This window comes from Stegodyphus dumicola, chromosome 12, assembly GCF_044657685.1.
Source record: "Stegodyphus dumicola isolate Sdum_Otavi_A_Nest chromosome 12, ASM4465768v1".
Taxonomy (NCBI): domain Eukaryota; kingdom Metazoa; phylum Arthropoda; class Arachnida; order Araneae; family Eresidae; genus Stegodyphus; species Stegodyphus dumicola.
Window position 1 is genome coordinate 28,142,193 of NC_140779.1, and position 12,707 is coordinate 28,154,899.

General features: G+C 32.1%; 1 protein-coding gene across 1 annotated transcript in view; it reads right to left on the bottom strand.

The window, feature by feature from the left end:
* The window catches only part of LOC118191921 (uncharacterized), a 208,081-nt gene that overhangs the window by 51,091 nt on the left and 144,283 nt on the right, over window positions 1–12,707 (bottom strand). The window contains exon 24 of the mRNA XM_085827585.1: window positions 5,633–5,749. Coding sequence (XP_085683711.1) covers window positions 5,633–5,749 — 117 coding nt within the window. The remainder of the gene's footprint in view (window positions 1–5,632; window positions 5,750–12,707) is intronic.

The following is a 12,707-nucleotide window of genomic DNA, read 5'->3' on the forward strand; positions in this document are numbered from 1 at the left end:
TGGTGAGCTAATTTGCTAACTGTCATTGTGCTTTATTCATAAAACCAGCGTAATATTTTGTAAGATCCAGTTTATGGCCCTTGCGTGTTAGCAGAGGTAAGTAAAGTTTCCAACTAAAAAATTATTTTTTCAAATAGTTTTTACTTGAAATGATGTTATATTGATAAATTATGTTGTTTTCTTTAAGTTTTGCTCTGATTGTGATGTCTTGTTAATGATGATTGATTAATGCTGGAAGCAAAATGCCGTTAACGAACTTCAAATGGCTGTAAAATAGCCTTTTATTCTGAAGTTATAATAGTAGATGTTATAATAATTTTTAATATAGATTAAAGAATAATTACTTGCGTGAAATTAATTACACAAAAATTAAGTTTAAAATATTTTTTATCTAAGTAATGGTATTGGTAAATTATATGTATTTAAAGTTCTACAATTAATTTACCAAAATGTAAACTAAAATAAAATGTTTTCGCCATAATTATTAACTGTTGAATTTATATTAATAAGCAAGTAAAATTAAAATCTAAAAACATTAAATTGATACTGTCATGAATGTTTCAGTTGACTGAAATTAAAATATGAAACATTCTTATTTTAATTTTTGAAACTTAAATATTTCACAATTGAATGCTTTATTAAACAATTTGTCGTCAAAATTTTCATTGATAAATTTTATTTTTAAAAACATTGCTCTAACTTTGAGATGGAGCTTGTGCATTTACACAATAGTTCGATCTATATAAATAAATCTTTATAATGGATAAATTTAACGTTTTATTTGTGAATAATTGAGCATTTAGTGTTACATTGTTAAGGGTTTACGGTTATATAGTCTTCGATTAATATTACACTTTTCAAATGAACATTTTCAGTTAGAGTTTATGCATTTAAACCACTGCTAAAATTAAACAAACACTAACATCTTTATGGTGCATAATTAACCATTTTATGTTATGTTAAAGTTTTATTACTTTATGTCTTTTGATTGATTTCGTTATTTTTGAAATTAAAAGAAAACATTTACTTATGTTCATAATATGTAGTAAAGAAGCTTTTACAGTAATAATTTAATATCTTTGAAATGATATGGATATTTTGCAAAACTGTCTCTGAGATTTAACAGAAAAGAGTATGATAATGCTGTTATAATCAGAAACGCTCTTTTGTTTACCCACATATATAATTTTACTTTTGTTTATGTCTGACTGAGCTTTATTTACTTAAAACCTACTATTATTATTATATATTTATAACAACCATTTTCATAATTACTCTCACATACTAAAGGATTAAGGGGAAAATGATGAAATCTTAAATAATCGTAACTTAGAATTTAAGTTGTTAACAAAATTTAGTTTAAAGTAATGAAAATAATTAAAGCTATTATTAATTATGCATATTTATTCTAAAGAGAAAAATTGTAATACCTTCTGATTTTCTAGAAAAGATAAAATATTTAAACTTTATAAAAATACAAGAAATACAACATTTTAAGAAAGAAGAAAAATATATTAAGCTTATTTTTCTGCATAAATCATTATGTAACACAAGGACATAATAACGACGTTTTCACAACTGTTGCAAAAAGGTAGAAGTCTGAGAACATTTAGGCGTCGTTAAGACGTCGTGATAGGATGCTTTCCCAACCAAAATATAATCTGAGAAAGACGCAATAACGATGTCTATTCGGCAAAAACCTCATCTGCAAAGATGTAAGAAAGGCATCTTTCCAACGGTTGCAAAACAGTGGAGTTTCGCGGACATCTGGGCGTCTTAAAAACGACATATTGCAACGTTAGTGCAAAGTGACCCGCGACGAGTTTGCAACGTCATTACGACGTTGCCGTGCTATTTGGGAAGTCTACTATATTTTTGCATCAAATTATATTTGGAACATAATGTGATAGGAAAATTTCAGATATTCGATTTTGCGTAACCTTTCCATCTGATATTAATGTCGTGGAAACGAAACAAAAATTACTTCATACTTTCACAGCAACGAATTTCATTTCTGTGTGTAATTTATTACATGTTAATTGTTAGTCAAATGCTGATCAAAAATGTAATTTATTATTCAAGAGTGTTTGTGATTTTAAGCTTTTACATTCCGAACCTGATGATGTTGATGAACTACAGTGTTCACGATTCTGATGACGACGATGATAATTATTCTGTTAAGTCAAGTTCACCTAACGTAAATATTTCCGTAGATTAAAATTATGTCTACTAACATTTCATTATACTTACGTGATATTTTAGATACGTTTACGGAATTTAATAGAACTGATACATATCCGGTAGAATCGTCTATTCGCGATCTAGAAAAAGCTTTTAAATTATTTCCGTTATCTGAAATTTAAAAAAAAAAAAAATGTATTCTCTTAAAACGTGCTTACTGGTTCTGCTAAAGCATTTATTCGGTCTTTGAAAGATATTATGTCATGGAACAAATTAAGAGAATGTCTTTTATCTGAATTTCGCTTTAAAATAAATAGTGCACGAATTTATAATTTGTTATAAAAACATTTTAAAACCTGTTGAATCCTTTTCTGAGTATTTAATTGCAATGCAAGAAGTAGTTGCTTATGGCTTTGACGATTCATCTATTATCAATTATGCAATTTATGGAAAAACCTGGTATAAATAGTTTAAAACTTATTTTATATAATGGTAAAACTAATTTTGTCAAATTCAGAAATAGGCAGTAATTTATTTCTGAAAAATTTTTAATTTGAAAATTCGCACTCCAGATCCAAGTCCTAAAGGCTATTCAAGCATAAACATCTATACCTAGTAAAACTAACGAACCAAGTTGTTACGATTGTTTAAATGTAGGTCATATAAAGGATTTAAATGTTTTAAATGTAATTTATTTGGACACAAAGTCATGTATTGTTCCAAAACGTCTCCTAGAAACATCCACGTTGCCAAAACTCTTATTCCAACTACTCAGACTTATCAGAAAGAAATGCATAAAGCTGATAATTTAGGTAATTTTCAAATCAATGCTTTAATAGATACTGGAAGTCCAGTTACGTTAATCCGAGATTTACTTAAGAAGCGAGATTCCCCTGAGCTTAAGCCGGCAAATTTACAATTATCTGCATTTGCCAATGGGAAAATTCAACCTATAGGGACATTTGAAGGTGAATTCCAAATTGATAATTCTACATTTATATCAAATATTTTAAGTACCGCAAAAAAAAAAAACTTTTTTTAAAGCTATCATTGGTACAAATATTATAAGCCTCGGACAATTGACTTTAAATGAAAAGGGGAATTGAAATTGAAAACTTGCAGCCAGAAAACCATTACACGTGTATTCTTAATATTCATAATGACGAAGAAATAATTAAATTACATTAAAATGGGGTGAACTGAGACGAAATACTGCAGTTGTAAGGATAATCTGAATAAAATTAAAGCATCTGCCCTGAAGATGAGATAGATGTTGACAAATAAACTTCTGGTTCATTGCAAGCCGAGACATTCGTTCACTCCGCTAAGCAGAATGAAATAGATGAACAAATCATAAAAACCAAGTTGTTCCGATTTTTCAAATAATGTGAAGCAGAAAAGAAAATGGCTCCAATCGACTATATGTAGACTTTAGACGCCTAAATAAAAAAAATATACGAGATCGCTTTTCACTGCCATTAATTGATGATATCATTGATAAATTTGAATCTGAAATGATATACGCTATATTGGAATTGAAAAATGAGTTTATTCTTGTTGAAGTAGACGAAAAAAGCACAAATACACATCTTTTGTAACTTAAAATGCACAATTTGAATTTTTGGAAGTTCCTTTTGGTCTTGCGAATAGCCTAAGCTTTTCCAAATATAGTATAGCGATTTTTCAAATAATGTGAAGCAGAAAAGAAAATGGCTCCAATCGACTATATGTAGACTTTAGACGCCTAAATAAAAAAAATATACGAGATCGCTTTTCACTGCCATTAATTGATGATATCATTGATAAATTTGAATCTGAAATGATATACGCTATATTGGAATTGAAAAATGAGTTAATTAAAATGAGGAAGGTATATTTCGTGGTTTTTTTAAAGGATAACACTGTAGTAATCTATATGAATGACATCATTATTCCTTCCATATACAAAACTCCAGGAATCCAAAAGCTGAAACGTGTTTTATTGACCGCGTCGGATTATGTATTAGAACTAAACATTAAGAAATGTCAATTTTAAAAATGTTAAATTAAATTTCTAGATCACAAAATTAAGGATGGTAAATTATATCCTATTTCTTCTAAAACTAAAGCAGGAATTAACTTTCGAAGGCCTTATTGTGCAAAAAATTTTCAAAGAGTTTTAGGTTTAACGGATTATTTCAGAAAAATCATCCCTGATTATTTATTAATTGAAAAGTCGTTAAGTGATTTATGTGAGGGATTCTATTTAAAGTCGTGACACATGATAAAGCATTTAAACAAACTATGAACAAGAAAAAAATTTACATTAAAATATCTAGATGGGCATTAATGTTACAAGATTAAATTTACACAGTCGAACGTAGTAGATCTGCTACCCATATGCAATCTGTTAATACTTTGAGTAGAAGCTCTGTATATATGGAAATTCAAGATGCTGTAACATTTAATACAATTCAAGATCAAGAAACTGATGAAAATATAAAAGCTGTAAAGAAAGTTTTAAATTCTAAGCCATATGAAGTCTATCGCTTACGAAATGATGTGCTTTACAAAATTTTGGATAAAAATTATGCTGTCACCGACGAATTAGTACATGATTAAAGGAAAGAAAAACAACACATTCAGATTTCAAGCCATCGAAGAGAAATGGCACCGCAGAAGGAGATTCTGAAGAGAGGCACATTCCCGAGGAAGAGTCAGTTGCTAAAGATGCTGAACTAAATACTAACTCCACTAAAAACGCTTCAGTAACATTCCCTGCAACAAATAAGCAAAAGAAACTACTCAAAACAAAGAAAGTCCAGAGATCACCCGAAGAAGACGAGAAGACTGAAAAGCAGAGAAATCTGCCGATAAAACGCTCATACAAAAAGCAAAGATGGAGCAAAAGAGGGCAACGAAATTGAGAAAAAGAAGCGAAAATCAAATTCAGAAGATCCAGGAAGAAAATCAAAAGATTTTGATAATACAATACCGATTCTGATGAGTACTGATTTAGACCTTTTCCCAACTTGACAAATTTCTCACGATCTGACTACAGTCTATCGGTGTACATTTTATTACTTGTGATTACTGTTTTAAAGACAAAAAATATTTTAAGAACGGTGAAGATGATGTCAGCATGTATGATATTATATTGGTAAACCCTATACGGCTTGAAATAGTTGAGAATACATTTGAAATTCAGTCTCTCAGCAAAGAGGTGTACTAGATATTTACGGTGTAACGTATTACAGTTGCTAACAAATTCCAGGATATATCTTCAAAATATATCGGTTAAAAGGTAAAGTTTAAGCGTAAAAAGGAGTTTTAGTAATTATTCTAGATCAAATATAGATGTTGAACAATCTGGATGTTTTTGCATATTCCCCAAACTAACTACTACTAATTCCCAAAATTGAGTAAATATATTTAAGATATTTACAGGAATATTTTATAACCTGGCTATTACCTTGAAGTCCATAGTTATGATAACCCATGTAGCCATAAGCGTTTTGAGCAGCTGCAGCTGCAGCGGCTGCCGAACCTGCAGTTCCGTAGTTTCCATGAATTCCGTGAAAATGATTATCTATAGGAGGAAAATTAAAAATTTCTTTAAAAATGAGTTCAATCATTAAAAGTTACTATTTCATTATTTACATATCAAATCAAAGGAATTAATACACTGCAAAGGAAGCAGCGCCAGAGAAAGACAATCATTTTAGAAATGTAAATATAAAGATGAAACTTTGAATAACTGCAACAACAAATCTTACGACAAAAACTTTATTAATAACTCATTTCAATTTCCAACACTAAAGTATAAAGCAAATTATCCATAAAAATAAGTTTCTTTTACGCATATAACAAGTTAAAGAAATTATCTGAACTAGTTTGTATGATCATAATATTACAGTAAAACTTCAGATATCCACAGAGCTATAAAGAAGCTATTGAATTGGTTCAAAATTCAGTAAGTCTAACAAGATTTCACTACAGTTTTGCACAATTCAGTTCAAAATTATTCATTTTTCATCCATAAGTCAGATTTTTTAATCAGATAATGTAGATGATGTTGCATTATGCCTTAAATGCACCGCATAACTCTTCGAAACTTACTATTGCGGATATCCTCAGAAAACGCCTTCTGTGATGAACGACGCTTTGTACCTCCACTACCCATACTAACGTTTCGGTTTATGCGGAGTTTCCACATGTGTCTCAAGACTTTTACTTTCCCAAATGCTGCAGTTATGTGCATGTATACTTTCATTAAAGAGAAAAAGGAGCTTAGTCAATAGACAGGGCATTTGACACACTCCTGTAGGAAAACTGTCACCCGGAAAAAAAGGAACGGTAAGAAGGGCATCGGAAAAAAAACGAAAATAAGTCACCATTACTTTGCAATAGAAAAAGTTAGGCATGTTTAGAAATATAGCCAAGCTAAGCTAGGAGAAAACGTTTATTACAACAATCATGACTTAAGATTACCGGTGATTAAGACTGACGATGATTTCAAGAAGGTAAACGAGCTGTTGCCTGTGCAATAGTAAAAATAGAGGGATGTTATTGTCAGATCCTGATTAAAGGCTCCCTTTAACGTCATGTAGTATTATAACTCCAAATTGTAGCTATCTGAAACAGTGATTGTCGCATAATTCATCTGAATTCGCCTGACTTCGTCTGAGCGTTTGGTATGAAAGCAGTTTAAAACAAACCTTTGCTGATGCAATTTAAAGTCCGGTTTGTGATTAGAATATTACTCATTTTTTTCTATTATTAAGTATCGCATAATTTTCTGCATTTGATTTTAATTAAAAGCAAGGTATCTGCACAGGAAACAATTGTTTGAATAAGAAATAAATAAAATTACAGCCAGGACAATTTTAAGAGGTTTATTTAAAAATTACGTAACATTTTTAAAAACTGATTAAAATGTAATTTATAGTCACGTCATTTGAATTTAAAAATTTAGTATACAATGACTCTCAAAAGTGAGAAAAATGTACTAAGTATTTATCTCTAAGACGAAGGCCACCACCGAAAACCAAAATAAATTAAACACGTGTGTAGTCGCCCTAAGAAGGATTTAATATAATTTAAAACAATTAAATTGTAATGTATTTTACCAATTACATTGTAATGTATTTTACCAGAATTAATTTTAAATATTCAATACATAATGAAAGAGTTTATCGCAACCACCTCCCTAAGATTACCACTTCAAAAGTGACTAGCACTTCCAAAAGCATAAACGAACAGTTGTACTAATCATCTCTCTAAGACAATCACTTCCTCAGAAGAGCAAAATGAAATAGAAACGCGGATGGACGTCTCAGAACGGTTTCAGTGTGTTTTTACTCATAGCATTTACATTCTTTACAATTAGCTATAAATCTGAAGGAAACTTGTAAGCAGCCAAGCGGTTAAGCCGTTGAATACTGGTAGTTTGAACCTTGGTTCGACTCCTAGCGAAAAGGTTCGCTAGGATGTGTATGTGTTTGTGAGTATGGCAAAGCCTCGAGGGCTATCTGCCTAAGAGGAGGGATGCCTTCGTGGAGGACTTTCTAAGGGAAACTGGCTCGTATACACGTTACACATGGGGAAAACCACGAAAACGCCCATGCAGCCAGCCCGTTCGCGGGATTCGAACCTCGAACCGAACTACCAGTGTTCAGCGACTTTACCGCTCGGCCGCTGGTGGGCGGCTCGCTAGGATGGCGCTTTCGTAGTTTTCCCCATGTGTAACGTAAATTTACAATCAGACATGGATAAAACAGTTTAGTTCCACGACCCAGAGGCAGGGTAAGCGGCTGGCGGACCTGGCAACCGTTTTTAACCACACACTTCGAAGACGCTCCGTGAACACATAGTGATCTGGAAATACGAGCTTAATTAAAGAAGTCTAATCATTCAAAACACGTTACGGTTACCTCAGTAAAATAAAATATTCATCAATCTATTGTACCCAAGAGCAACAAGCAGAAGTATGGGCAAAAATCCAGATATTTTCGCACGTCTAGGATAAATGAACGACGGTAGCTGGAGAACAAAATTTAATCGTCAGAAAAATTTTTCGCCGAAGAGAAGCGACTTGAAGAATTAGTAGTAGAAGAGTTAGTTATGAGTAACAGCGGGTTTACGCCGAGAATAAGTTTATGCCGCGAGCGAGATTTATGCCGCGTGTTTGCAAGTTTGCAAGCTCTGTAATTTAATATTTGTGCTAAAGACTTACTTTTAGATTATTTTATATTTTAGACTCGACCTTGTTGAATGCAGTTGATAATTCTGATTTAGATTGAAGTAAAAGCCAGCGGTGTTGTTGAAATTTGATTAATTCTAATTGTACATAATATTTTCTGTTTAAGTTACTTCGCCACAAGTGGTGGTTATACCAGTGTGCGCATTTTTTGCTCCGTTTAGCTAAAATAAAAATGTTGTTCTAACCTCGTTGGTAGTTATCTGTTTTCAACACATAGCAAGAATGCGCTATCTCATGTTCAGAAGGGTCTACAATTCATGCTCTCTAAACGAATAACACTCTAAAAATTATTTTAAATTATTATTTCGTTTCTTCAAACAAAAGAATTAACACACTGCAAAGACTCAACGCCAGAGAAAGGTTCCTCTTAACTCTTTCGCATCGAAGTCGCCCGTAACGCCCGTTCATTCAGGCAACGGTAAACCGCCCCAACGCCTCGTTTATTTTCTACCTAGTTCTTTTCCCCTCCACGTTAGTGTATGGCTCATTGGTTTCGCGAGTTGTTAAAAGACATGTCAATCATTCTTTTGAAGCAAATAAAGGAGAAATACGGAAAGCTATTGACGTTCGCAGGTGCAATCCGGCCCTAAGTGAAACTGCACACAATGGATGAAACCGCAGGGGGAAAGGAAATCTATTCCAAGACAAATTCGTAAACACGGGCGTTTTCGATGTTTGTAGAAAACAGATTTGGTCGTCTCTCGATGCGAAAGAGTTAAACACACTGCAAAGACTCAACGCCAGAGAAAGGTTCCTCTTAACTCTTTCGCATCGAAGTCGCCCGTGCAATCCGGCCCTAAGTGAAACTGCACACAATGGATGAAACCGCAGGGGGAAAGGAAATCTATTCCAAAACAAATTCGTAAACACGGGCGTTTTCGATGTTTGTTGAAAACAGATTTGGTCGTCTCTCGATGCGAAAGAGTTAAAGACAATCATATCAGATATGTAAATACAAAGAAGAAATCTTCGAATAATTTAACAATGTCACAAAAATTGCTGTGACAAGAAACGCTTTGTAATTTCAAACACGAAAGTATAAAGCAAAGTACTCGTAAGTTTCTTTTATGTATGTAACAAGATAAACAAATTAACTTGTTTATGTGATCCTATTATTATAGTGAGATGTCAGAGGTTCACAATGTTTAAAGAAGACACGATTTCATTGATAGTTAGTGAGTTTAAGGAGATTTCTCTAACGTTTTGCATGATACATAAATTTCAGTTCGAAATTATTCATTTTCCATCCTCTTTAACTCTTTGTGGAGGGGGCTGTAAACCAAACTCTACATAATAAATATCATAAATATTTTACTTTTGCTCCAACGTACAAACTTCAAACACAACATAAATATTAAATCTTTAGAACACAATTGTAATAAAATAAGCCGCGTGTAGCCACATGTCTGAAATAAAATCACCAGGAAGTTTCATTCATTTATGAAACGAAAGTTCTAGATCAAATTCGAATCACTCATAATCCAAAATGAAATCCATGGCCTGGAGGGTTTTACGTAAATTTTAATTAAACTTAATATTTACATATATAGAATGTAAGCTAAAATGCCTGAATCGAATATTAAGGCTCAAAATGGAAGAATTGAATAGTTCCATCAAAGAATCTAAATAGAATTATATTGCGTAGTGCATCGAATTCTACCTTCAACAAGAAGAATATTTTCCCAAGTCACGTGTTCAGAAGGCGAAGGGTTAAGTAAGTCAATAGATGGACTCCTAACGCCATCTCTTGGCGGGATCAAAGAATACTCCTTCACATTTAAAAGTAGAAATAAATGAGCTTTATCTGCTTACGAAATAACAGGAGCGAGCCTTTTCGGCGAGTAGTATGTGTTAACACATCCATACGTTAGAGGTTTTCAAATCTAATATTCTAATGGGTTACATTCTAATTCTTTGAAATACACTTATGGATAAACTTTCTTAATTAGTCTATTTTTTGGGGCGAGAGACATATAAGTGAACTCATATTTCTATTTCGAATCCAAATTTGCAATTTTTATCTCAATCCCAGTATATATATAAACGTACTGTTCTGGATATCCTCAAAACACATCGCTATGGTAAATGACGCTCTCAACCATTAGTACCCACACGAAATAATTAATACAGCGCGAAATTACTGTTCTCTGGAACCGCTAATCGCAGTCAATAACGCTGATGCCATACACGGAAGTAATACTTAAGCAGCCAATTATAATTTTACTGCAGTGTTAATTATTGAATGGAAACCGAAACTCACTCATTCTGAATTAAGATTTCATCTTGAACATTGCTTATTTGACTTCTACACTTAAACCTAGCTATATTTCTGCTTGCTGCTCTTTTCTTACTGTAAAGCTATGAAAAATATAAATGTTTTGAAATAAGCGCGAGTAGTGTTTTAAGCTGTTGGAAGCCGCAATAGATGTTTTGAGATAAAAATGTTATCCGCTACCAGATTGTTCCTTACAATGCATCCACATTTTCAGCATCTACGAAATGCAATATTTCTACATCTAAGCTATCAATATTTTTCTATATCACTACATCTAAGTCTGCTGCATTAAATGTAGATATCCCAAAAAGACTGAAAAACGCTTCAAAATGCACCATTGTGGAATTCTTTAAAAAAGCCGTTTATGGTGAAGAACACTGTGAGCCAGAACCACCGACACTAACATTTTTGGCTTATGCAATGGGTTCGTAATAGTAGCACGTAGGATATTTTTGCTATATTAAACCATTTTTGGATATTTTACCCTCATTAGAGTAGAAAGGGGCCTAATTAGAAGACAGAACGTTTGATACCTGTCGTTAAAAGAGGAACTAATACGGATACCTGGTTCGTATTAGACAGGATGCCGCACTTAATTTCAGCTCTGTGGGAACACAAGAGCAAAAGACATAACGATTAGAGAAAAAGACCATTTTTTTCAGCAGCTGCTAAGCTATTACATGCCTTTCTAAGCATTTCTAAGAAAACAACATCATATTACTGTGCGTTCTTTTCAAATTAATGAATTTTTACTTTTTCTGTTACATTTGGATCTTCCGTACGTATAGTCAGAAATTCGTTGGCAATTTATGCATAGCAATGTTTACAATTGTATTGCTTAATTTTGGAATCTATGGAAAAAACTTACAGTTACCCAAGTGAATTGGTTCAGGCTATTTATTTTTTAAATACAATTATCAACTTCTTGAAGCTCTACATTTTCAGTTTAAGGGATTCATAAACCTTAATCCCCATTATGATCTTCGAATACGTGACTGTTACAAGAATTGGGATATTTTATTTATTTTAAAAGCAATTACGTTTACCTTTTTACAGCTGACTACATAATATAGCTGCTTTGGGAACTAGTAAACAGAAAGTTTGTATTGCCACAAATGTTTTTGTAATTTAATCCGCTTTGTGACAAAATTTTCGTCTTATTTCCACCTTGCGTGTATAATATTTTTTAAATGACTAATGTTGCATACTTGAAATTGGATGAAATTCTTTATATGGACACTATTTTCTAACTGAACCAAAAATCTGATGAATATTTTAATATTAAAACATTTTGTGAAAGAAAACATTACAGATTCTTTTAATAAAATGCATTTTATAAAGTCAACTCCAAATAAAATAAAAATTTAACATGAAATTCTTAGAATTTTTGGTTCACAGTAGTTTTCAAATGTTATAAAAGCTATATATTAAATATGGAATTAAATAATGCAACAGAATATTTTAAACTGTGCTCACAAGGTGGAAACATGACGAAAAATTGTGTCACAAAGCGGATTAAATTATAACAATATTTGCGGCAACACAAACTTTCTGATTACTATTTCAAAAAGCAGCTATATTATGTAGTCAGGTGTAAAAAGTTGGAAGTAAATGCTTTTAAAATAAATAGGTTATCGCAATTCTTGCAACAGTCACATATTAGAAGATCTTATGGGTTTTAAGGTGTATGAGTGTTTAGTGATTCAAATAATGAAAATTATTTTCATCATTTACCTTAACGATCGTAAAATTAATACCTGATCCCCTTAACAGATTTTCTGCTTTTTAAATATTAGATAACTCTTCTCTAAGCGTACTTTGCAAAAACTGGTAGTTCTAATAATTTTATGTAACCTAAAATACACTGCTGGTCATTAAAATTGCGACATCATGAAGGGAATGAAATAAAAAAAATAGTTTTATTGCACGCAAACAGAATGGCATGAAGACCAAATTATTAAATTTGTAATCATTTTGGAGGTTTACAGGGGTGCGAAATTATTAGAAACA